This window comes from Sturnira hondurensis, unplaced genomic scaffold (genome assembly GCF_014824575.4).
Source record: "Sturnira hondurensis isolate 20B ecotype Veracruz unplaced genomic scaffold, ASM1482457v3 Scaffold0008196, whole genome shotgun sequence".
Taxonomy (NCBI): Eukaryota; Metazoa; Chordata; class Mammalia; order Chiroptera; family Phyllostomidae; genus Sturnira; species Sturnira hondurensis.
The window spans coordinates 20,069,310-20,091,600 of NW_028080827.1; the positions used below are offsets into that span (position 1 = coordinate 20,069,310).

A 22,291-nucleotide genomic window follows, 5' to 3' on the forward strand; every position below is an offset into this window, starting at 1 on the left:
CCTCTTTATATATATATATATATATATATATATATATATATATATATATACAGGGAAGTGGAGTATCCGGGGATATGGAGTCTCAGAGCAGGAGCATGCCTGGCAGGGAAGGGAGTAGGGAGGGTGAGAGCGAAGGTAGTGGAGGGCCAGCACAGAAAAGGCCTTAGACATTATCATGAGGACTTTGCATTTTGTATTGAGTTGCAAAGCCCTTGGAGGTTTTAGGGAGAGAAGTGGTATGATCTGATTTGCTTTAAAAGGATTACTGGCTGCTGTGTTCAACACGGATAATAGCAGAGCAAATGTAAAATTAGACAGGTTCAGTAGTCTTGTTGAGGCATGAGTGCATATGGCTTGCCAAAAATGCTTCCTCATAATCATTACATTGGTTTTATAGTTCTACTTACTGGGTTCTGGAAATTATTTTTATTCAGCTGGTACTTTACTCAAATACAGCTTAAATTTGCTACAGTAGCAATAGAAATAATCTTCTAAATATAATGAAAAATACCACTGTTGCAGCTTGGTTGATTACCAATTGTAAATGATGATACCTTACAATCATAAAGTGTTTGAAAGTTTAAACAGCAGTTTTTATTCGTTATTTCATCTAGTCCTCATAGTTTTTGTTAAGATTGCCCCAGTGGCTATTATCTCCCTACAGAGGTGGGAACTGAAACATCAGATGCCGAGTTTGCAGCAGGGCACCCAAATAACTAAAACCCAGCTCTCTGCTGCTCATCCGAATCCACTGGATTTGTTTAAAGGGGTCTGTTACATTCAGATGATGTCTCAAGATGTTGGTGGGGAGTGGGATACTTAATATAGCAAATTTAGTATATTGGGAAAAACATCAACTAGTGAACAAGATACTATGCTTGGAAAGGATATAGTCAAAGATGTATAAAGCATGTTCCTACCCTGTGAACTTACTACGTGGGATGGTTACACTTGTAACAGTAAATACGGTAAGTGACTACTAGTTTTTAAAAAACGTCATATGCTCAGTTTCAAACAAATGGTACAGACAGTAAATAGTAAATGCTTTATAGTTCAAAGGAAGCAGTGATTTTAATGACCGGGGTAGTTAGGGCAATAGAGGGGCAGGGCACCTGAGTTGAAGAATGAGCAGGATTCAGTCAGAAAAGATTGAAAAGGGGTTTCTAAACCTGGGGTGGGGTGGAGGGAAGGAGAGCATGTAGAACGAATAAAGGCTTATCGATGGAGTTTTGGGGGGTTGTTTGGGGATTGTTTTTATGAGGCAATGATTAGTTGGGTCAGAATACAGTGGTTGGCTTGAGGATAACTGGATGACTACTACTTTTCATACATAAAATATTCCTGAAAACTAGACTAAGAGGTGAATGCACGTAAGTCATATAGGTGAGTTACACAGATGTCAGAGGGCTGAGGAAATCCAGTGCGGTTCTTATTTACACTTTGCCTTTTACAGTACAATCTAGCAACTTTATGGCTTTATTCTGTCAGTCTCTATTGATCTGCTGAAGTCAAATATGTGTCTGATTAAAGCTAAAGATTTGTTAATTTTAGCATAACTTGTGATTTCCAGTCAGCTCCTCCCAGGAGCTTAAAATATTCATTAACTGTGTCCATCTGATGGGGTGGCTTAAGAGTGGTTTAAGGGTGTCAATATATCAAAGAGCAGATTGTCAAAAAGAAAAGTATTCAACATTGAGGGCCTATAATGAGAATTAGGTTTGGAAAAAAGACCAGGCTGTGCAGAGTCTGACATTTCTTTCAGTTCTACAAATGTTGAGTGTCTGGTGGCTATCAGTGATTTGTATGTGTTGTGCTAAATACTGGGGCACATTGAAAGCATAGTCCTATTAAGTAGTTCACATTCTGGTGGGGGTGGGGGGAGTGTCAGAATATTTAATTTCTTCCTCAAGGAGAGAAATGATGTAGTGAAAGTTCTGTACTTAATATGTTGGCATTGTAAGATTTATACTGAAATTGGGGGAACTGAAGGCAGGAAAACAGTTGGTAAAAGAGCTTGCACCTCTGCTTGCTGTACTCAGAGACCCTGCCCCCCAAAAGGAAGTATACAGTGTATTATCTGGAGGGCAGGCTCCAGAAGCGTGTTCCATATCCACCCCCGATCACCAAAACAGAACCATCCAACTTGAAATCATGTTGCTTGTTTGTGGTTTCCATCATTTATTTTCTCTGTTCAACAAACACTTACTACCTGTGTGCCCAGCACCCTTCCAGGGCCAGGAACATAGTCATCAATAAAAAAAAACAAAGTCCCTGCCTTCATGGAGTTTCCATTTTGCTCTCTCAGGCAGCACTGAATAGCTAATGTATGAGAAAGTACCTAGCATATTGCCTGTCACATAGTAGGTGGGGTTCAGTAATTGTTAATTACAGAGTCTGATCTTGAAGTTTGAATAAAGTACCTACTTTTGACAGGCTACTTTGTTGGGACCCTTTTGCAGAATAGAGAGGAGGAGGAGATTAACTCATCCGCAGATTTTTTTTTAAGTGTTACCATTAAAAAGTACGTGTCCCTTGTTCAGTTTTGGGGTAATTAAGATTACATGCTATATTAAATATAACACGTATGTTCCTGACCCCTTTCACAGTTGAAGGTGAAACAGTGAAGCAGGTGCTGTTCTGTGCCATCAAAAGCAGTGTGCTCCTGTCCTGCTTGGATGGTTTTTGTGGGCTCCCTGAATTCCTGAAAGGGCTCATTGTTGTCACTGACGGTGCTTCACAGAAACCCTCTGTGTCATTATTTAGCAACTGACTGCCTTGGCAAAAACTACCTCAATTCTTTTGTTAACTGTAACAGCAGTCAAAAACAACTTCAGGGAAGAAAAGGATAAATGAAACGAAGACTTTTAGGTGCACACACACACACACGCATCTTTTAGATCAATTTCCAAGTGTCATCTGGAGAAGCATTTGTCACATAGAACCAGGAAAAAACAATACTGCATTTATTTTATTTTTTTCATTGTTTTGTTCAGCTGTGACCTGTTACCAGCAACATATGAATGCCTTGTTTTCTTGTTAGCTTCCCCTTGGTCTTGCTGTTCACTAAAAGGGAGTAATAGTTTCATACCAAGAGCAAAACAAGCCCTTTTGTGCAAATTCTTTGCAAGATTACATTTTCTTTTCTACCTACTTTTCCTAAGAGGCGGGGGATAGGATGATGGGTGTATTTACTGTTGTTGGAAGCCAAGATTTTTTACTTTCATTTGAAATAAACCCTTGCTTCTATGAAAACCTGAAATAGTTGGAAGTGGAGGAGTTAGGAGCTTACATTTATTTGCCTCCAGATAAAATGCTTAGCATTAAATCTGTTCCTAGAGCTCCAGGTTGAACACATGATGTCATTGCTGCAATATAGCATGGTAGCATGGTGTGCGTGTGCTTTATTTTAGAACAAGCACTGTCGATGTGGAATTAGTTATGTGGACTTTTCTCATCCCTTTTTAGATGTGAAGCCCTCCAATATGCTAGTTAACACCAGAGGACAGGTCAAGCTGTGTGATTTCGGAGTTAGCACTCAGGTAGGTCTCTTTTTCCTGCCCATCTGCTCTCCCCTCCACGACATTGCTTTTTATTTTCAATCTACTCTCTGGATTGGAAAATCACCGAGCTGCCAGACAAACAGAACCCTGCATCTTCTCCTCGGCTGGGAGTGTGTTATTCATTTTTAATCTCCAAGTGAGTTTCCTTCATCAGAATATGATTGTTCATTGTTTAATGACAGTAAAAACTGCTGATATTGTAATTACTACTTACGAATAGCAAACTTCATTGATATGCAGCTTTGATATGAAAGCGTTTTGGCCAGACAAAAGGGAGGGCAGAGTGGGAGCGGTGCCTGGGGAGCCCAACTGGCCCACAATAAAAATTAATATTGGGAGCAACAATGGTGGAGGGCCATTACAATGTGCAGCACAAATTTTAATTAATTTCCATTTTGGGCCTCCCCCGAGAACCCTGGTGATAGTGACCCATGAGCGCGCGGTGATGTTGATTTGAATTGCAGCCACCTTTACTCCCATCCAAACACGAAGACCAAAGCGAAGGTCATCGTTGTATTATGAGTTGTCAAAGTCTGTTATCCCTCCAGCGTATTTAGTGTTCGTCTCCTTCTAGTAATGCATGGGGCTGCCTTCACATCGTGAGCCATTTGACTAAAACATGAGTGTGTTCAAATTCTACTTCAGATTGACTTTTTATATACCAGGCGGGCTTGGGGTACTAAAGCGATACGCATCCTGCTTAAGTGGTTTGTTTAAGGTTATCTGCTGTAAACTGTAATGCTGTGCTTGTTTAAATTGGAAATCACATTCAAAAGGAAAGGGAAATTTAACCATTTTTAATGCCTTTGCAGATAAATTTGTTCCCTTTTACACAATTTTTAGTTGATTTATAGAAATGATGATTGTAGGTTAAATGAGGAATAATTGCCCATTTTATTTCCACATTATCTTTATATTGTTCTAACAGACTGTTTTGTCTCGTAGCTGGTGAATTCTATAGCCAAGACGTATGTTGGAACAAATGCTTATATGGCAGTAAGTAAACTTATGCAAAAATAACATTTAAAACCAACATCTTTATGTACTTGTTAATGTATAATTCTTGAATTAATTCCACAGCCTTAGCCTTGTTGATCATAAATTACAAAGTCAATTCAGTCATGATTAGATTTTTAAACCTTTCTAACAGACATTAGGATTTATACAGGAGCTACAAACTTATCTGACTTTGTTGACTTTGTTAACTGGTTAGCTCAAGTGTGAAATCGCTGAGTTTTGAAGTTTAATCCAACAGGAAAATTGCACCTTACAGCATATTGGCTACTTTGCCACATTGCTTATTTAATTAACCCTCAAGTATACCAAATTGTCAATCAATAAGATTGGTTGTTTTTTCCAGGAATGCAAACATGCTTTGTCACCAGATCAACATTAAATTATTGATGGGACCAACTCTTACTTATGGATCTCTGACTGTGATGGTTTAGCAGTCAGTTCTCTTTAGGACTTACACATCTATGTTCTGTGTATTTGTTGAGTTCATACTACTATAGGATAACTTACTTAGTTCCACTGAAGCAAATTTACCAAGAATAAAAAGTAGAAGCATGGAACTGTTTCAACGACCAATGTGGACTTGGCTTTGACCTTTTTCATACCTTTCAAGAAAGGAAGTTATTTGTATCCATAAAAAAGATTTTGTTCATTGATTTCCCACAGTCACATCAGGAATTGGGGGTCAGGGAGAGACAAGCAGGAGGTTTATCTAGTATCATTTTTGGAGCAAAGTTTTAACATCTTAGGGGTTTTTTTTAAATTAAGGGTTTTATATCTTATTCACATAGCCCATTTCATTTCCAGTAGTTCTTCCTTATATAGCATAGAGTTAAACAGTGTTAGTATAAATAAAACCCAGGATTTTATTCTCAGCAATCTTTGTTCATATATTATCTTTTTTTAAAAGATTTTATTTATCTTTAGAGGGGAAGGGAAGGAGAGAGGGAGAGAAATATCAATGTATGGTTGCCTCTCGTGTGTCCCCTGCTGGGAACTGGCCTGCAACCCAGACATGTGCCTGACTGGGAATTGAACCGTGATCATCTGGTTCTCAGGCCTGCACTCAATCCACTGAGCTACACCAGCCATGGCTGTTCATATATTGTCTTGATAAAAAGATCTTAATGTGGGTGGGACCCTGGATCCTGTTCTTGGAACGGTGCCAAGCATTTTCTTAAATCGAGGTACCAGAGTAGTTCATTAGTGTCTTGTATTATTTTTTCAAAAAAACGTATTCCTTACCATCTTTCTAGATAATATGAAATATATATGTTAACCTCTGAAGTTGTCCTATGTGTGTTTGTGAACCCCGACCACCCCCCTGGCTATACCAGGTCGGCTGGGATTAGTGAACTGCCTTCCTGATGAGCAAGACCCTGCCCAATGCCACAGTTTCAGTCTTTGAAAGAATTTGGAGTACTGTGATCTTAAAAAAAAAACTGTAAATGAAATAACTTCCCAAATACCCATCATGTTCTTAGTAGTTTTAAATTGCTCTAATAATTAAATTGCATTACATTCGAATGTACAAATTCAGATCACAATTGTCTTTCCCAGGTGTACATTAAAGAAATTACTTTTTCATTTTTGTTTATGGATGAATGTGATACGTCCGTCTGTTAATTGAAATGTGAGGATTAAAATTATGAAACGTTAGCTCAGATTGGCAAAGCTAAAATTGCTTTGCTTTGCTTCTTGGGTGAGTGAATTCTAGTCATCAACTTTTTAGCACAAGCTGTAGAAAGCTTAAGATACCTAGGAGGCGAAGGGTAATAGCCTGATATTGAACCTCACACAATTCAGCAGGTTCCTGTTGGCCACATACTTTCCTAACTGGTGTGAGATCAGCAGTTGAGAATGGGGGAAGGTAGAAATAATAGTTATTCTTCTGTTATGGGTATGTATCCCTGCCTTCTGTCTGCTGACAGTCTCATGAGGGAGAAGGGCTGGGCTTTTTTTTTAAACCACAGTTGGTTCCCATTTTCGCTGGTCTAGTTTATAACTTTGAGTTATGCATGACAGTACCTTCCAAGTGTCCATGAACTACCTATAGTTCTCAGGCCAAATTCAGCTTTCTGCTCACTTTTTGTAAAGAAAATTTTAACACAGTACTTGCCCTTGCTGGGTAGCTCAGTTTTTTAGAGCATCATCCTGACACGCCAAGATTGCGTGTTCAACCCCCCATCGAGGCACATACAGGAAGCAACCAATGAATCAACCATACAGAACAGCAAATTGATCGTTCTCTCCCTTTCTCTCTCTCTCAAAATTAATCTAAAAAATCACACAGTACTGTATAAACAAACACAAATGGGTACGTGTAAAACCAGGGAAATCTGTGTGGGCCTGCGAACCACAGGATCGCGGTTCGATTCCCAGTCAGGGCACATGCCTGGGTTGTAGGCCGGTTCCCTGCAGGCCAACTCCCAGCAGGGGACGCACGAAAGGCAACCGTACATTGATGTTTCTCTCCCTCTCCCCTTCCCCTCTAAAGGTAAATAAATAAATAAAATATTAAAAAAAAAAAAAACAGGGAAATCTGAATAAACTCTGTAAATTGCACAGTATCAATTTCCTGGTTGTGATATTGTATTACAGTACCACCATTAGGGGGAACTGGGTGAAGCATACACAAAATCTCCCTGTATATTACATATGTATATATGTAACATATATTAATGCATTTTTAATATATATATTTTTACTTCTTGTCAATAAGTATTTCAAAATAAAAAATTAAATTAAAAAACAAGTTTTGTGGGAACACGGTCATACCCACTTGTTTGCAGATTGCCTGTGGCAGCCTTAGCCTGCCAGTGGCACAGTGGAAGAGCTGTGACAGTTGCAGCAAAGGCCACATGGCCCACAAAGTGACAAATATTTAGCACCTGGTCCTTTACAGAAGAAATGTGCCAGTGAGGGCGGTGTCCAACACCGAGCACCTGCAGTCAGCCAGCCCGCACTGACTAAGCACCTTCTCTGATGTTAAGCACAGTGGGACCACCCTGCAGCCCACATAAGGCGTGGGCAAAGTAGGAACTTGGGATTGTATGTGGCCGTATTATGTATGATGTAAGGAAGGCTTAAGTTGTGCCAAAAATACTTGGAGAGAGTCAAGAGGCATGCAAGGTATGAATCTGATGATTCAAGCAGTATGTGAAAATGGCACGAGAGAGATCCCTGCGGAAAGATGATCAGCAACTCAGAGGTAGAAGGTTATGTGTCATGGGTGGGGTGAAGAGGTAGGGCAGAGGACAAATAATAAACTGTGAAAACATGCAATTAGAGGTCATCTGATGTAATGCCTTTACATCAAATATAAAGTGAGGGCAATTACCCATTGCCCTCACGTTATATTTATGCATACTTCTACACAGTGATGATAATAGCAGAATAATAGCAATTTACACTATGTGCCAGTTACTCTTACATATATTAACTTTTTAAATCCTTACGACAGCCCTATGAGGTAGGTAATATTCTCATTTTACAGATGATGAAATCAAAGGCTAGAGAAATTAAGTGACTTACCCATCAGACTTCAGAGACTAACCTCTTCACTGCTGTGCCTCTTACTGTATACCTAAGTGATCTGTGTTGCTCCAAATCTAAAGTATGATCTTCTCGGGGGCAAGGTTTATTCTGCCCATTCTCTGTATCCAGTCCCTCATACAGTGCTAAATGAATGAATTCATAATACTGCATTTCAAATATGACTCTTTCACTAATTGTAAGCAAACTGTTTTTTCCATATTAAGTACCTTACTTTCATTATAGAGTATGGAAGATCCCCAAATTACTCAGCTACAGGTAGCTAGGGTGCCCAAATACTGAAAACAAAATAAACCAATTCCCAGGCAGGGCACATGCCTGGGTTGCAGACCGGGTCCCTGGTGAGGGGCCCCTAAGAGGCAACCACACATTGGTGTTTCTTTCCCTATCTTCCTCCCTTCTCCTCTCTCTAAAAATAAATAAAATATTTAAAAAGAAAAGAAAAGAAACCAAAGGAATAGTCCTGCGTGTGCAGATTACTTCATTCTCGTATAACCTGAAGTGTAAGATACAAAAAAATGATAATTAGAAAAACGGCAGGGAGGGTCTTCTAAGGTCCTGAAGCATTAAAAAATAATCATAAGAACAACTTATGGGCACATTAAGCAGTGACCATGCAGGAGACTTGGAAAGTCACTGACTGGTGAGGGGAGTGAGACCCGGAGGGGAAAGTGGGGAATTCGAGGACACGCCACCCTTTAGAGGTGGCCGGCTGGCTTCCACAGACGTTTCAGTTCAAAGAAAAGAGAATTTCCAACTCCATTTCGAAAAGACTTCACTTTAGAGATATTTTAGACTTATTTTAGAGATAGAAGTCCTGAGACTGTAACCCACTCTTCAGTCACTGTGCTTTGCTTATTGTAATTTTTAAATCACGTATAAAAGTTTGACATTTTTATGAATAACTGAAGATTTGGAAAAAAGTGTTACCTAAATATGCGTTTCTTAGGATCAGAAAGTCAATCTAAATGACTTTTCTTAATCTCCTGGACAATTTTTTCTACCCAGGCCTTTTCTATCCTTGGAAATTATCTTTACCCGAATGCACATTACATAACCCAGCTCGACTGGCCATGCACGTGCGGTGATGGTAATGGCCGTGGCGGTTGTTGGAGGAGGCTCACATTTATTGAGTTTCCCACATGACATGTACTGAATCCAGCACATGACATGGACCCATACAATCTTCACCCAGACCCATGAGAAATACACGTTATTATGACCGTTGTTTTGCAGATGAGGAAACCAGGGGTGGAATCACCTGAACCAGCCCAGGGTCTGAGTTGGCGAGCACTGAGGGTCAAGATTTCATTAGAACACCAGCTTCTAGTTTCTTGTGTTAGAGGTTAGGCTATTTGGACCAAGTCTGCTACTGAAAATGCTAGTTGAAATAATTTTTAAGTGATCTCAAATGTACTGAAGAGCTAAAAAGATGATGGGGAGCTCTCGGGACAATTTTTCAGATGGAGTCCTGCAACTGAGGAGGAAGCAGAATATTGGCACACCAAAGCTACGTACTCCTGAGGGCATTTTCCTGTGCCACAGCTGCGCCCCAGTGCAGAGGGTCTTTCCCATATCAGGCTGGAAGCCTGAAGGACTTGTGCTCAGCGCGAGAGCAAACCAGAGCTAAAGTTGCCTCTCCTATCCCAGTCCCAGCGAATGGAAAAGAAGGCTTCTTGGAAGTAGAAAAGCAGGCTAAAAGGGAAAGGGGGGAAAGTTGAAGCCATAGACTAACTCTGGCATAGATTTGCACCCTGGGCTTTGTATACGTGGCTTGAGTTGCAAAAGGAGCTTGCGTCCTTAGAACTTGGTTTGAGGCGGGTGTACCCATCTTAGGCCTCAGAGAACCTCTTTGTTCTTTTCAAGAGCAAACTCTAGCAATTAGTTGAAGAAAACCAGGCACGCTAGGGAGCGAAGCAACTTGACAAAGAAGCAGCAGGGGCATCAGACAGCAGAGAAAGCTGCACCCAGACTTCGGGCCCCAAATTACAAGCGATGTAGTACAACCACTAAATTAAAATTTAAAACTCACTGTTTGGTAGCACACTGGACAGAGCAGAAGAGAGGATTAGTGAGCTGAAAGATGACGGGGTTACAGCAGTCTGACGTCAGACCGTTGCTTGGCCAGTGTGCCCTGCTACCCACTCGGATCTTTTCAGCCTAAAAAAATCTCCCCACAGTCTGATAACATATTTTTATATATTTAGGTTGGTATGAACCAACCTAAAATATTTGTGTATACTTTCATAATTTTCTGAGTAGCTTAACAGAACAGAGATTCCTATGTCAGAAGAGATAAGGGATGTGCCTTGGTATCTTCCTGCTTTGGTCAAGTGAACCCTAGGGCATCGTGCTGTAAACACAATGACAGTTGTGGAATGGGTTAACTAACTATGGCTTGGGGCAAATGCCAGGTCACAGAGGGGGGCTGTAAGGAGTGAGTATGCATGCCCTCCTGGAGCTGCTGCCCTTTGGAGACCCTCCATAACCTGCTTTTTATCTCATCACCATTCCTTACCATTATTGGTAAGAACAGACCAGGGTTTGGTCACCTGGACACTTAACCTTCATGGCCGAGGCCCTTCAGCTGAGAGTTGTGTTTTCCCTATTGTTCAGCTTTCCATGTCAGAAAGCGACCCAGCTTTAGCTTGCTAACTGCGAAGTGTCCATCAGACATCTTCTACCAGTAGTGTTGTACCCAGTGGTTGGGTTCATTTTGCTTTAAAGGGGAGAGACAGACGAAGCTACCTTGGCCTCAGGTGTGAGGGCAGCTTTGAATTTTCCAGCCTTGGGCCACCAACTCCTGGCTTTGTAAATCTAGAACGTACTGGAGCCTACCTTATGGCTGTGTCAGATTCAGGGTCCTGAGCACATTGCCCAGTTCCTACCCCATGTGAATTCTTTAGGGCAGACCTGAAGAGCTGGCTTTGCTGTGCACTTGTACTTGACTACCACATCACAACAGTAATCTTGGTTTGTTAGCTACTTGGAAGAGTGATGTCTCCACTGAGAGGTTGTCAGAATCATGTCCTTGATGAGCTAGTTCTCTTATTTGCCACCTGGTATCTGTAACCATTATCACCTTTTTTCTTTTTGAATGTAAATTTTCTGTGTATGGTTTATTTTCAGCTAACAGATAGCACTTGTTTGGCTGTTCAGTGAACAAATCTTATGAATGTGTTTCATATTACTGTTGCTCCTGCCAACAGTAATATTAGAGTATTTTGTGTGTGGGTTCCACTTTTATTTGTTTTGTCTGTACTCTGCCTGAAGTACTATATACTGAAAACTGTCAGTGAGTGGAATGAAGGAAGAAGAGACAAGGAGAAAGGCCACATTTAGTCATTTCTTTAAGAATTCTAGAGGACTTTAGGACTTTCGTGTTTGCCAGAAGTTCTTGATGGACATGAATGGCAATATGAGGGGAGTAGCATTAGCAGAACACTCCAGGGAACATCCAGTAGTAATTAGTTCATACTCAAAACCAAATGTGCAGTAAGCATGTATGCATGATGCCTTCAGTCAGCACACATTGGTCATGCACCAGCCATGTGCCAGGCATGATACCAGCTATGAGATGAATAAGACACTCTCCTTGCTGCATAAGAGAAACAGACTAGCAAATGGATAGTTACAACACAGTGCGATAAATTAACATTAAAGTTATGAACAACTTTTTAATGAAGTTCAACGACAGGAATTTGTCATGCTCCCTGAGGAGGAGAGGAAGTTTCACCAAAGAAAGGTGGCCTGTGACTAGGGCCTGTAAGAGAAACATCCGCTAAGCAGAAAAGAGGAAGATAGGTCATTGCCTCTTCAGGGAACATGAAAATATTTAGTGACTGGAGCTGAGTGTACCCAAGAATCACCCAGCGAAATTATTTTTTAAAATGAAGATCCCCAGAGGCACCCCAGAGACTCTGATTCTGGAGGTTCATTTGTAACAAGCACCTCAGGCAGTTCTGTGGCGGCTAGTCTGAAGCCTGCATTTTGAGAACTACCGACCAGATGCACACCAGGGTGTGGCTTTTCTGACTGCCAGCTCCGGGGCGGTTTGCCACCCTGGAAAGGACCCTGCTATTGCAAGCAGACATACCGGGGTGTGAGTCCTGGCTCTGTTCCTGCACAGTGTACTGCACATCAGCCCACAGCTGTGCACCCGGCAGGTCAGTTAATTCATCAGCCTCAGTTTTTGTGTCTGTAAACGGATAGCAGTGTAAGTAACTTCGCAAGATTTTTCTGAAGTGTAGAGTATGCAGAGTAGCTAGCTCAGTGTCGGGCACATGTCATACTAGGTGGCAATTAAGTGATAACTATTGCCCTCCTTATATAGAGGCTGTGAATTAAGCCTTTCTGCACCCCATTTTTCACATCTGTTAAGTGGGGATGATACTAGCACCAATCTACATATTTATGAATTTGAAGTAAAACATGCATGAAAAGCCCTTAAAATGATGCCTGGCACATGGAAAGTCTTCAATAAATGCACAGTGATATTCTTAATATTGATGATTATGAAGATGGTGTTACTCCTTTAACTAGCTGCCTAGTTCCTTATGAATACATCCTAGAATCTACTGAACTAGCAAGAATTGGATAGTGGGTGCATTCATACATGAACAAGAAACTTGAGAAATGATGGGTGTGGGGGATTAGAACACAAAGGAAAAAGTGGTAGGGAATTGGAATGACCATGTCTATTAGCAGCTGAGAGAGATGGTCACATGATCCATGGCCCTTGGGAAGAATTATTCTTGGTAGGAAAGGGGGTTTACAAATTAAAGAAATAAATAAAGGAAGGAAAATAAGACAATCCATCTTCTACCTCAGGGCAGGGTTTTATGTAATTTTATGGAAAGTGGTCCCAGGAGAAGGCAGTAAGTACATCGAGGTAGCCTGGTAGGTGGGAGTGGGGAGGCAGTTACAAAGTTTTGGGTCCCTGCTAAGCCAACTCCCCAAATGCAGGACTGCGCCAACCCACCTGAGAGCATCTGGCCCACGTCTTTCATGCCCCCAGCGTAGCTCCTGCTGGTGAACGGCGGACGCCCACTTCCTCCATCTCCAGTGGAGCGTGCTGACCCCGACCCCATTCCTTTTAAAGGACTTACATGAGATCGCCTGAAGGGTGCAGACTATGGTGGCTGCCAGAAACTCCAGGGTTGGCACAGAGAATATAATGCTGCCCTGAGGGGTCCAAGAGATGTGGGTTATGATCCCAGCCCTGCTCTGCCTAGCTCTGTAACTGTAAGCAACCATTCCACCGCCACGAGATTTACTCATTGTTCCTGTGGTCATTCAAAAGACCGCTATGAAGTACCCCACTGAGCCAAATCCTGGAGAGCCGGAGAGAACAGGCAGGTGGCACCCACTTCAGGATAAATCATTCTGTTGAAATCAAGACTGTGTAGGTTCCAATTTTCTAGACCAGGTATTTGCTACACATCTTGAACGGAGGACCTCCAGTCCCAAACGGACTTTTCAAACTGTTCATTCATATCAACAGACACCCTAGTACATGGAATAAAATGTTAAAACAGGTGAATCTGGGCAAAGGAAATTTGAGTGATCTTTGTACTCATCTTAATCTTTTAACTTTGCTAAAATTTTAAAGTATTTCCAAATAAAAAGATTTTAAAAGTTTAAAATGAATTTCTAGCAATCCACACCCATCTCTCAAAATGCAGATAAGTGATAACATATAATGTTGTGTAGTTTGTCACTGTACAACTAAGACCCCTACATCTGGGGTGAGAGGACCTGGGGTCAAGTCTTAGGTCATTCCCCAGTCTAGGACTTTGCCTCAGTGTCTTCACTAATTTGAATCTGCATTTTCTTCACCTGTAGAATAAAGATAAGGTTTTCCTCAAAGGGACTTTGTGAGGATTCAGTGAGGTTGTAATCATTTATAATCTATACAATTTCTATATTTTATCTACATAACACATGTCACATTAAAACTACTTTGTTCCTCATGAAGTGCCGTGCAGACGTTGTAGCACTTTATGCCGTAGCTGAGCCCGTGCCAGTGAGTGTCATCCCTGGGGCAGCTTACATCAACTCACAAGCTCCCTTCTGTTTTCTTACAGCCTGAGAGAATTTCAGGGGAGCAGTATGGAATCCATTCTGATGTATGGAGCTTAGGAATCTCTTTCATGGAGGTAGGTATTTTGTAAGTAGATGTTTCTATGTATATCTGTAGCAATAGGAGTGGGGAACCCCAAAAGTGGAATTACCTTCTGGAGGGTGGGCCTCTTCCAGGTGAGTGTTCTAGGAACCCATCTGTATCAATGTACCAGCTGGTGTTGTAGTGAGAGGCTGCCTTCAGTGTCAGTGACTTTTTTTTTAAGATTCTTTCAAGACATTTGCCCATTTCATGGTGGGTGATTCTACAAATGCACCTGCCCACACTGTGCTGAGTGTTCAGCAGTTTTTGGCCAAAAACAGCATGACCCCCATGCCCCATCCTCCCTATTCACCCAATCTCACCTCTAGCTACTTTTTTTGTTTTCCTGGATTTAAAAACTAAAATCTCCAGTTATGTATACATGTGTGTCCACAGAGTTTAAAGTCATAATTTTTATATCCTTGCAAGGCTTGTGAACCAACTATTCTAAAGTGCCGTTTTTGACAGATGACCTATATAAAGGTTAACCTGGAGTGCTTCTTAAAAATACAGCGTCCCAGACTCCATCCAAGACCAATTAAGTTCATTTATCTCTAGAAATCTGCATTATTAACATGCTGCACAAATCTGGAGACCCTGTGTTCTCAAAGAGAGAGCTCAGAAAAATTCTGTGATGGTAGCTTGGCTGGAATGCCTATATAACCTCCCAAGGTGATTACTTTAAAGAGCACAGCCATACTCATTTGGATGTATAAGTTCTATATAATTGTTTAGAAAGAAAAAAGCCACCTTGTTCCAGCAGAGTCATATCATACGTTGCCGAATGGGGTATGATCTGATCTGGGGGAGGATAATGGGTATGTGTTTGACACAATTTAATGTCTTTACTCTTTATAGCTATATTTAGAGTGGGCTTTGTCTCAGTGTGCGACCTGTAGCCCCACTAGAATTCCGTGAAGGTTTCTAAACCATGGCCCTTGGTCCATAGGAAATGCGGACAGTTTAGATTAGAAGAACAGCTGGGTCGATGTGGGTCACCGTGTGGTGGAGTCTGCATACTCATAATACTTCAAGACTTGTTTCTCACATACATCGACTCGGGTAAGGGAAGACTTTAAAGAGTAGAGAGGACTGCTTAAATAAGATCATGGATAGGGTTGCATTCACGCCTTTATCACCTTTCTTTGGTCAAGTGCTTTTTCTGGGATTTTTTGTAATGCATGAATGCAGCTGAATTTGTAAGGGAATATCTTCAGATTCAGTTCACTGGCACTATGAAAAAAAAGCAAAAATGAAGTAGTCAGTGTTTATTAAACCATATTCTTCTATTTCTTCATAAGAGGTCATCTAAGAGAAAATTTGATATGGGTGCATCAGCTTATTGGTTAGCCATAATAGTGGACGGATGCTCAAAACTAAGTCTCCCAACAGAATACTGAAGGGATTGGATTGTTCCATTCGCCTGCTTTGGGGGACACTAGTGCTTTTAATATGTAGGGCTCAGGCCTTGCCGTTATATAGTTTCCTTTTACGTGTGTTAAATCATTGTCACTGAAGTGTTTAATGAATGACCAGATAGAGCGCAGCACATTTGTGATGTTGCATGGGTAGAGATATGAACCCTAGATTAGGAGGGGAAGACCTAGATTGCAGTTCCAGCTTTACCTCAGGTTTTCTAGGGGCCCTGTGCGAACCTCTCTTTGAGCCTCAGCTTCTTTACCTGTACTGATCTGTAAGCCCCTTTCCAGACTAACGTTCTTTGACTCTAAGCAGTCTGCTCCCGTCTGTCTTGAACCTACTGCAGCAACTCTGGCGTTGCGTGACTAGACAGTGTATACCTTAGCACGGCATAATNCTGAAGGGATTGGATTGTTCCATTCGCCTGCTTTGGGGGACACTAGTGCTTTTAATATGTAGGGCTCAGGCCTTGCCGTTATATAGTTTCCTTTTACGTGTGTTAAATCATTGTCACTGAAGTGTTTAATGAATGACCAGATAGAGCGCAGCACATTTGTGATGTTGCATGGGTAGAGATATGAACCCTAGATTAGGAGGGGAAGACCTAGATTGCAGTTCCAGCTTTACCTCAGGTTTTCTAGGGGCCCTGTGCGAACCTCTCTTTGAGCCTCAGCTTCTTTACCTGTAATGATCTGTAAGCCCCTTTCTAGACTAACGTTCTTTGACTCTAAGCAGTCTGCTCCCGTCTGTCTTGAACCTACTGCAGCAACTCTGGCGTTGCGTGACTAGACAGTGCATACCTTAGCACGGCATAATCTGCAGAGGCATAGCAGTACTGTGCGAGAGCGTAACTGATGGGTTTCAGATTCAGAGCACGTGTAAATATTTACCATTCACTCCTTCCACAGTTACCTTTTCCTTCACATATGGAGGTTCTGCTATGCCTACTGATAGACAATGCGGACATGGTACTAAACAGACATCCCAGACTTGACTCTCATGGAGCTGCATTTGGTGAGGGGTGGGGTGTGAGGGGAAAAAAGGAAAACATTTGCTGTTCTACCGATCCATGGATTCCCTGGTTGATTCTTGTATGTGCCCCGACCAGGGATCAAACCCACAACCTCTGCCTGTCGGGATGATGCCCTAACCAACTGAGCTATCCATCCAGGGACTGTTTGTCCTCACTTTTAAAAACAAGATTCCCTTCCTATGTTTGTACTCTGAAGAATATATTATATTCATTCATTCAATAATAATTATTTTAGCAATTGTTGCATGCTAGGCCTTGGAGAGTGGCACATGCAAAGCTCACAAAAGCCTGCCTCTGACAGAGGAGACATACACCTAACACCCAGAACAGTGTGACAAGGCTTCAGGAAGATGCGTGTGGAGGGCTCCGAGTCATAGACGGTGGGTGGGTGAAGCAGTTCACAAAGGAGTTGACAGTGAATTGGGTTGATCGAGAAGGGAGTTTGCCATTGGGAGAAAGAAGGAAAAGATGGAGGAGCCCTCCCCACCCCCCAACACTCTCTAAGGTGGGTCTCTGTGAACCCTTAGGAGAGATCACTTGTCAGAATATGCAAGGCCTCGGGTAGGCCCTTTTACTGCCTGTTTGTGTGGATGCCTTCCTCCAAGTGTTTCAACTCAATCAGTTTATTCCTCAAAGGTGCTCGGGGTAAAGAAAAAGTGGGATGAAACTGCAGGAAACTGAGCAAAGGAGTTTTCCTGAGATTGAGCAAGAATCAAATAGAGGCCAAATGGGAGCCGGGGTTTTCTACCTCCACCTAGCATCCCCCATGTTCCCCCTCCCTGCAATTTCATAAGCTCATGACCTGTCCCTGAGGTCTGGTGGTGCAGAAATCAGAAGGTTGCCTTCACTGGTTTAAACTCCTGACATAACGAGGTTCGCCCCCTGCTTGCCTGCTTCAAACTGCCTCTTCCCTTGTTAATGTGCTGTCACTGTCCCCATGGGGAGTCATAACAAGGCCTTTCGCCACACTCTTTCATAAAAGATGATGCTGCATGCCACTAAAATGTGCCATTTCAAAAGTCACAGACAGGTACATTTGTGCCTTAAGCAAAGAACCTTTGGTATCAGGCTATCTTTTATCTAGGGACAGAACTGCCCCGTCTCCGCAGTTCAGCATCCCTCTGTTCGTGAGATGAAGTGGATCTCTTCCAGAACCTTGTCAGCTGTGTGCAGTATTTGGAGTTGGCAGAAGTAACATGAAAATGGAAATTACCCTTTAGAAGGAAAAAATGAGATTATTCAGCTTGACTAGAGCAGGGAAGAATTTAGCCCCTTTCTATGTTTTTGGCTTATGGTTTTCAACTCAGATGTTTAGCTGTGTTGTAGTTCTTGTGCGGATTAGTTATGGAATCATATGTGCTGTTGGGCAGGCTTACATTGTGCTGGGGGGAAGAACCCAGCTGGACTTGAACCTTCGTGATAAGAATTAGTGTGGAAAAAAGCAAAAGAAAAAAGGAAGTAAGACCCACTAACAAGGGTACAAAATTCCCGAAGTAGGACAAACTGGCAGGATTAATCCTGCCCCCAGAATTTTTGACTCTTCTAGAAAGCTCGTAATGGTTCAGTTGACTCAGTCTGTTCACCCTGCTGGTTGCTACACAAGACTTCAGAGCTAAACTTTAAAACAAAAATGAGTTTGGTACACAGTAAGGGCTTTATTTTACCAAGTTTGATGATTTTATTTAGTTCTTCAGGGCGGGCAATACCTAAAAGATTTTAAGGCACAATTTCTTCATTCCGTGGGCAGCTCGGTGTTTCTCTCTTACCCACGGCGTCTCGAGGCGGGAGTCCCCCTGTTGTGTTTCACTGCTCAGTCACTCCACGATGTTTTTGTGTCACTGGAGTCACAACAGATCTGTGGGTGGGAGGCAGACAGCCATAGTTGTAAAAGCTAGGTTTTTAGTTGACCTTTCTTGGGTCAAAACATAAGTGAACTGTACACCCTTCTCTGGCCTTGCAGTTGCAGTACCCAGGACGATGCGTGTACATTTAAAAAGGCACCAGGCCAGTCCTGTAATGTTCTTAGTATGCTCTACAAGTTCACGTTCTGGTGTGTGGTTCTGTCTGGTGTGTTGTTAGAAACCCTGTTAAGACTGGCAGTGGGTAACCTTCTGACAGGCTTTTCCACAGGAGTCCCACAGAAAGCCCGTCTTTAGCACGTGCATTTTGCTCTTTTCACTTGGGTCCTTGCTCTTTCTGCCCTTGTTTGCCTTCTCTCTGTCAGTCTCTCAAGTCTGAGACGTAGAACAGTCCGGTTCGATGTGTTTGGTTAATTGGAGTGTCATCTAGTTCTCTGAGGCCCCTCTTCAGCATGGTCACCGTTTATTGAAGTGGTATGAATGATGTGTTAAACGGTGAAAGCAAGGTCCATGGCTTAGAAAAATCTCTAGATAGGTGAAGAGCACACTCAGGGAGCCAGAAAAGGTCATTGCCATCAAAGTAACACCATCTTCTGAAGATTTCTGTGGGTTCTATTGTTTTGACAGAGAGAGTTTTTCTTGTGAATTTTAGAATTACCTTTACCAAATTAAAAATAAATCCACAGAATAACTACTGTGCTGTTCACTGTACATGGAATATCATTTTTTTCTTCATTGCCTTAAGATTTAAATGCCCATACTTCATGAGCCCAACCCTGATCTCTCCAGCTGAAAATACTGTCTTCTCCTGACCTTCATGCACATCTTCACTGTGCGTGTGGATTTTCCGCTTTGTGTTGTGACTATGTCATAGTTCGTTGTGACCGGGTTCACATGGATTCTCTCTGACTCTCCTGCACTCTGTAGCACAGTTCCACTGCCCTAGTGGGCACTTATTCAGAAAAAAATTTTGGCTCAGTGTTTTTTCATACTTTTATAATGGTTTTAAAGCAGTTTCTGAAAGTAAAGATCAGTTTAATATTTGATTGGAGCCATTGAGAGAAGTGCTGGTAAATGTTTGCTTAGTAGATCCCAAATGTTTTGCCTGTGAAGAGGGACTTCATGTTTGCCCAGGGGCAGACCTAGATCCATCTGTCACCTCAGCCAGTGTGAGACTACAGATCCTTGGATAAGTCGTTCGCACCCCTGGGCCTGCTGCCTCGTCTTTAAGTGGAAGCTTACTTCGGAGCTTCTAGACAACGGTCCCAATGAGAAAATGAAGCCATTACCCCCCTCTTTGAAAGAGATCACCTTTGGAAATGTTCATTTTTGGTTCAAAAGGACTGCTCATTTGGTGAAAGCATGGAATGCATGCCTTAGCTTCCATTCTCACCTGAAACTCCAATAAAAATAACCATGAAGGAATTTTTTAAGGCATAACATCATAAAGGCAAAGCAAAAGGGAAGGGAGACAAGAGCAACCAAATTTTGGATGTGGGGAAGCAGATGAACAACAATAAACACGTTAGCAGAGCTGAGAGTGCTAAAATCCTAAGCAGCAGTCGAGAACGTAAGAAGCCCTGGTTTACTGTAGAACACCCAGAAGTCTCAGGAATTGGCGATTCCAGATATCTGGACCTAGGAGTGAATGTAGGACCAAAGAGGAGAAAGTTGTTTTGAAGTCGGCTGGAGAAACAGTTCCTCTGACTCATAGGTTTTCTCCCTAACTCAGCACAGCAGACAGTTGCCTCTCCCCAACTCTACACAAGACTGGGCAGAGGTTTTTTTTGAAAAGAATAAAGTAAGTGATACCAGCCCTGACTGGTGTGATTCAGATGGTTGGGTGTCATTCCACAAAGCAAAGGTTGCCAGTTAATTTCCCATTGAGGCACATGCCTGGGTTGAGGGTTTGATCCCTGATTGGGGTGTCTGAGAGGTATAAGAGGCAACCAAATGATGTTTCTCTCTCACATCAATGTTTTCCCCACCTGCCTTTCTCCTTCCCTTCCCCCTCTCTAAGAAAAATAAATAAAATCTTAAAAAACAAAAAAAGTGCTACCTGGCACTATGTAGAAGACTGCATCCCATTACTGAGTACAGGCACATTGAGTAGAAATTTGAATTTTAAATTGACATCTCCTAGCCTTCCCACCACACCCTGTTCTTAGGACTCCCAGCCAAGATTACCTTTCTGGCAGGGGACCGGAAGAGGCTTTCTGTATACTGGAATCTGACTGAGTCTTAAAGATCCACACCTTGAAGTCCCCGAGGAAGGAGCCCAACTACATCAAGTCACCTCAGCCTGCAGGCTCCGCCAAAGGGCGCAGTGGTTCCTGTCAGATGTGTGCTGCCTTACTCAGCAAGATACTTGAGGAAAGCCTTTAAGGTGAAAGCAGAGACCTAGGGTCAAAAATAAAATAAAAAAGTAACTCAGAGGGCCTCACAGAGACAAACTCAAATGAATCACTGTGATGCTCTCAGAGAGGCAAGACAGACACCGCACCCAGGAAAGCGAGAACGGGCTGCTGCATCAGTGGGAGTCTCAGAGAAAACACCAGACAGAGAAATGGAAATTAGGGATCCAGGTCAGTCAGTCTAACATACGAAAAGCAGGAGTTTCAGGAAGAAAGAATAGAGAAAGCAGGGGGGAGGAAATCATCAAAGAAAATGTTTTCATTTTAGTTTTATAACGTGAGAAATATTTATCTGTTATTCGAGATTGCCCTCCTCTTAGTATTCCTACAGCAAAAACAAAAAAACGAAGTCTAACTTTTTTTCTAAATGGCCTATATCAATGCTTTGGCCCAGAGGAAGTTTTGGGGGAAGAATAGTAAATTTTTTAATTTTCTACAGATATCTATAATAGGATTTTCCCCCAGGAAAATGTAGCATAAAAAGTCTAAACAGTAGGGTATAACTGCACTGTAGTATGGAAATGTTAAAAGCTGTGAATGCATCTCAGTTTTTAAATTTTGTCTTCACATAGTTTAATGGGTATCTGATGAGACTCATTAGACGCCGAGAAAACCAAGTGTCATCTTCTACTTTTACAAACGCATGCAGTTATGTGAAGTGAAAATAAAAGTATTGACACAGTGGCATGGCTCACCCAGCCCGGTACAGAAGTTTCTGGAGAAGTTTGATGAAGAGTATGGGATTTTTTTATGACACCATTTCTAGATTCAAGGGCTGTCATCCTCCTTCTTGAACTGTTCAGATGCTCAGACTTTGGATAAACCAGATATATTGGCACCACCATTTCCCCGTCAGTGTGACCTTGGCCACATCACTTTGTCACTCCAGCTGTCAGTTTCTTATCTCCAAAATGAAAGCAACATTACAACTCATTCCCTTCTCACATCCGTATTGAGCAAGCGCTGCTGCGTGTTTGTGCCCAAGAGCAGCATGTGCCCAGCGCTTTACTAAGTGCTGGGATGCAGCAGCAGCAGCAAAACGGGCTCCCTCCCTACTGAACCCACAGTGCAGCGGGGGGGCGGATGATGAACAGCAGTGAACATGTTTTTGAACATGGGCAGTCTTCAGTGTTCCCAGCTCTTTTGTAAACACTTTCATTTAACTTTAACAACCCCATAAGGTTACTTTGAGAAGTAAGTTTTTCTTTTAAATAACATCCTCATCTGTGTACTGGGTGTTTACCAGGTGACGAGAATATGGAGCGTTACCTAGA

At 42.1% G+C, this 22,291-nt stretch overlaps 1 protein-coding gene across 3 annotated transcripts in view; it reads left to right on the forward strand.

The window, feature by feature from the left end:
* MAP2K5 (mitogen-activated protein kinase kinase 5) overlaps positions 1–22,291 on the forward strand; it is a 264,505-nt gene that overhangs the window by 156,234 nt on the left and 85,980 nt on the right. For all 3 annotated transcript variants that reach the window (XM_037054215.1, XM_037054214.1, XM_037054213.1), the window contains exons 14-16: positions 3,466–3,539; positions 4,506–4,556; positions 14,216–14,287. In XM_037054215.1, coding sequence (XP_036910110.1) covers positions 3,466–3,539; positions 4,506–4,556; positions 14,216–14,287 — 197 coding nt within the window. The remainder of the gene's footprint in view (positions 1–3,465; positions 3,540–4,505; positions 4,557–14,215; positions 14,288–22,291) is intronic.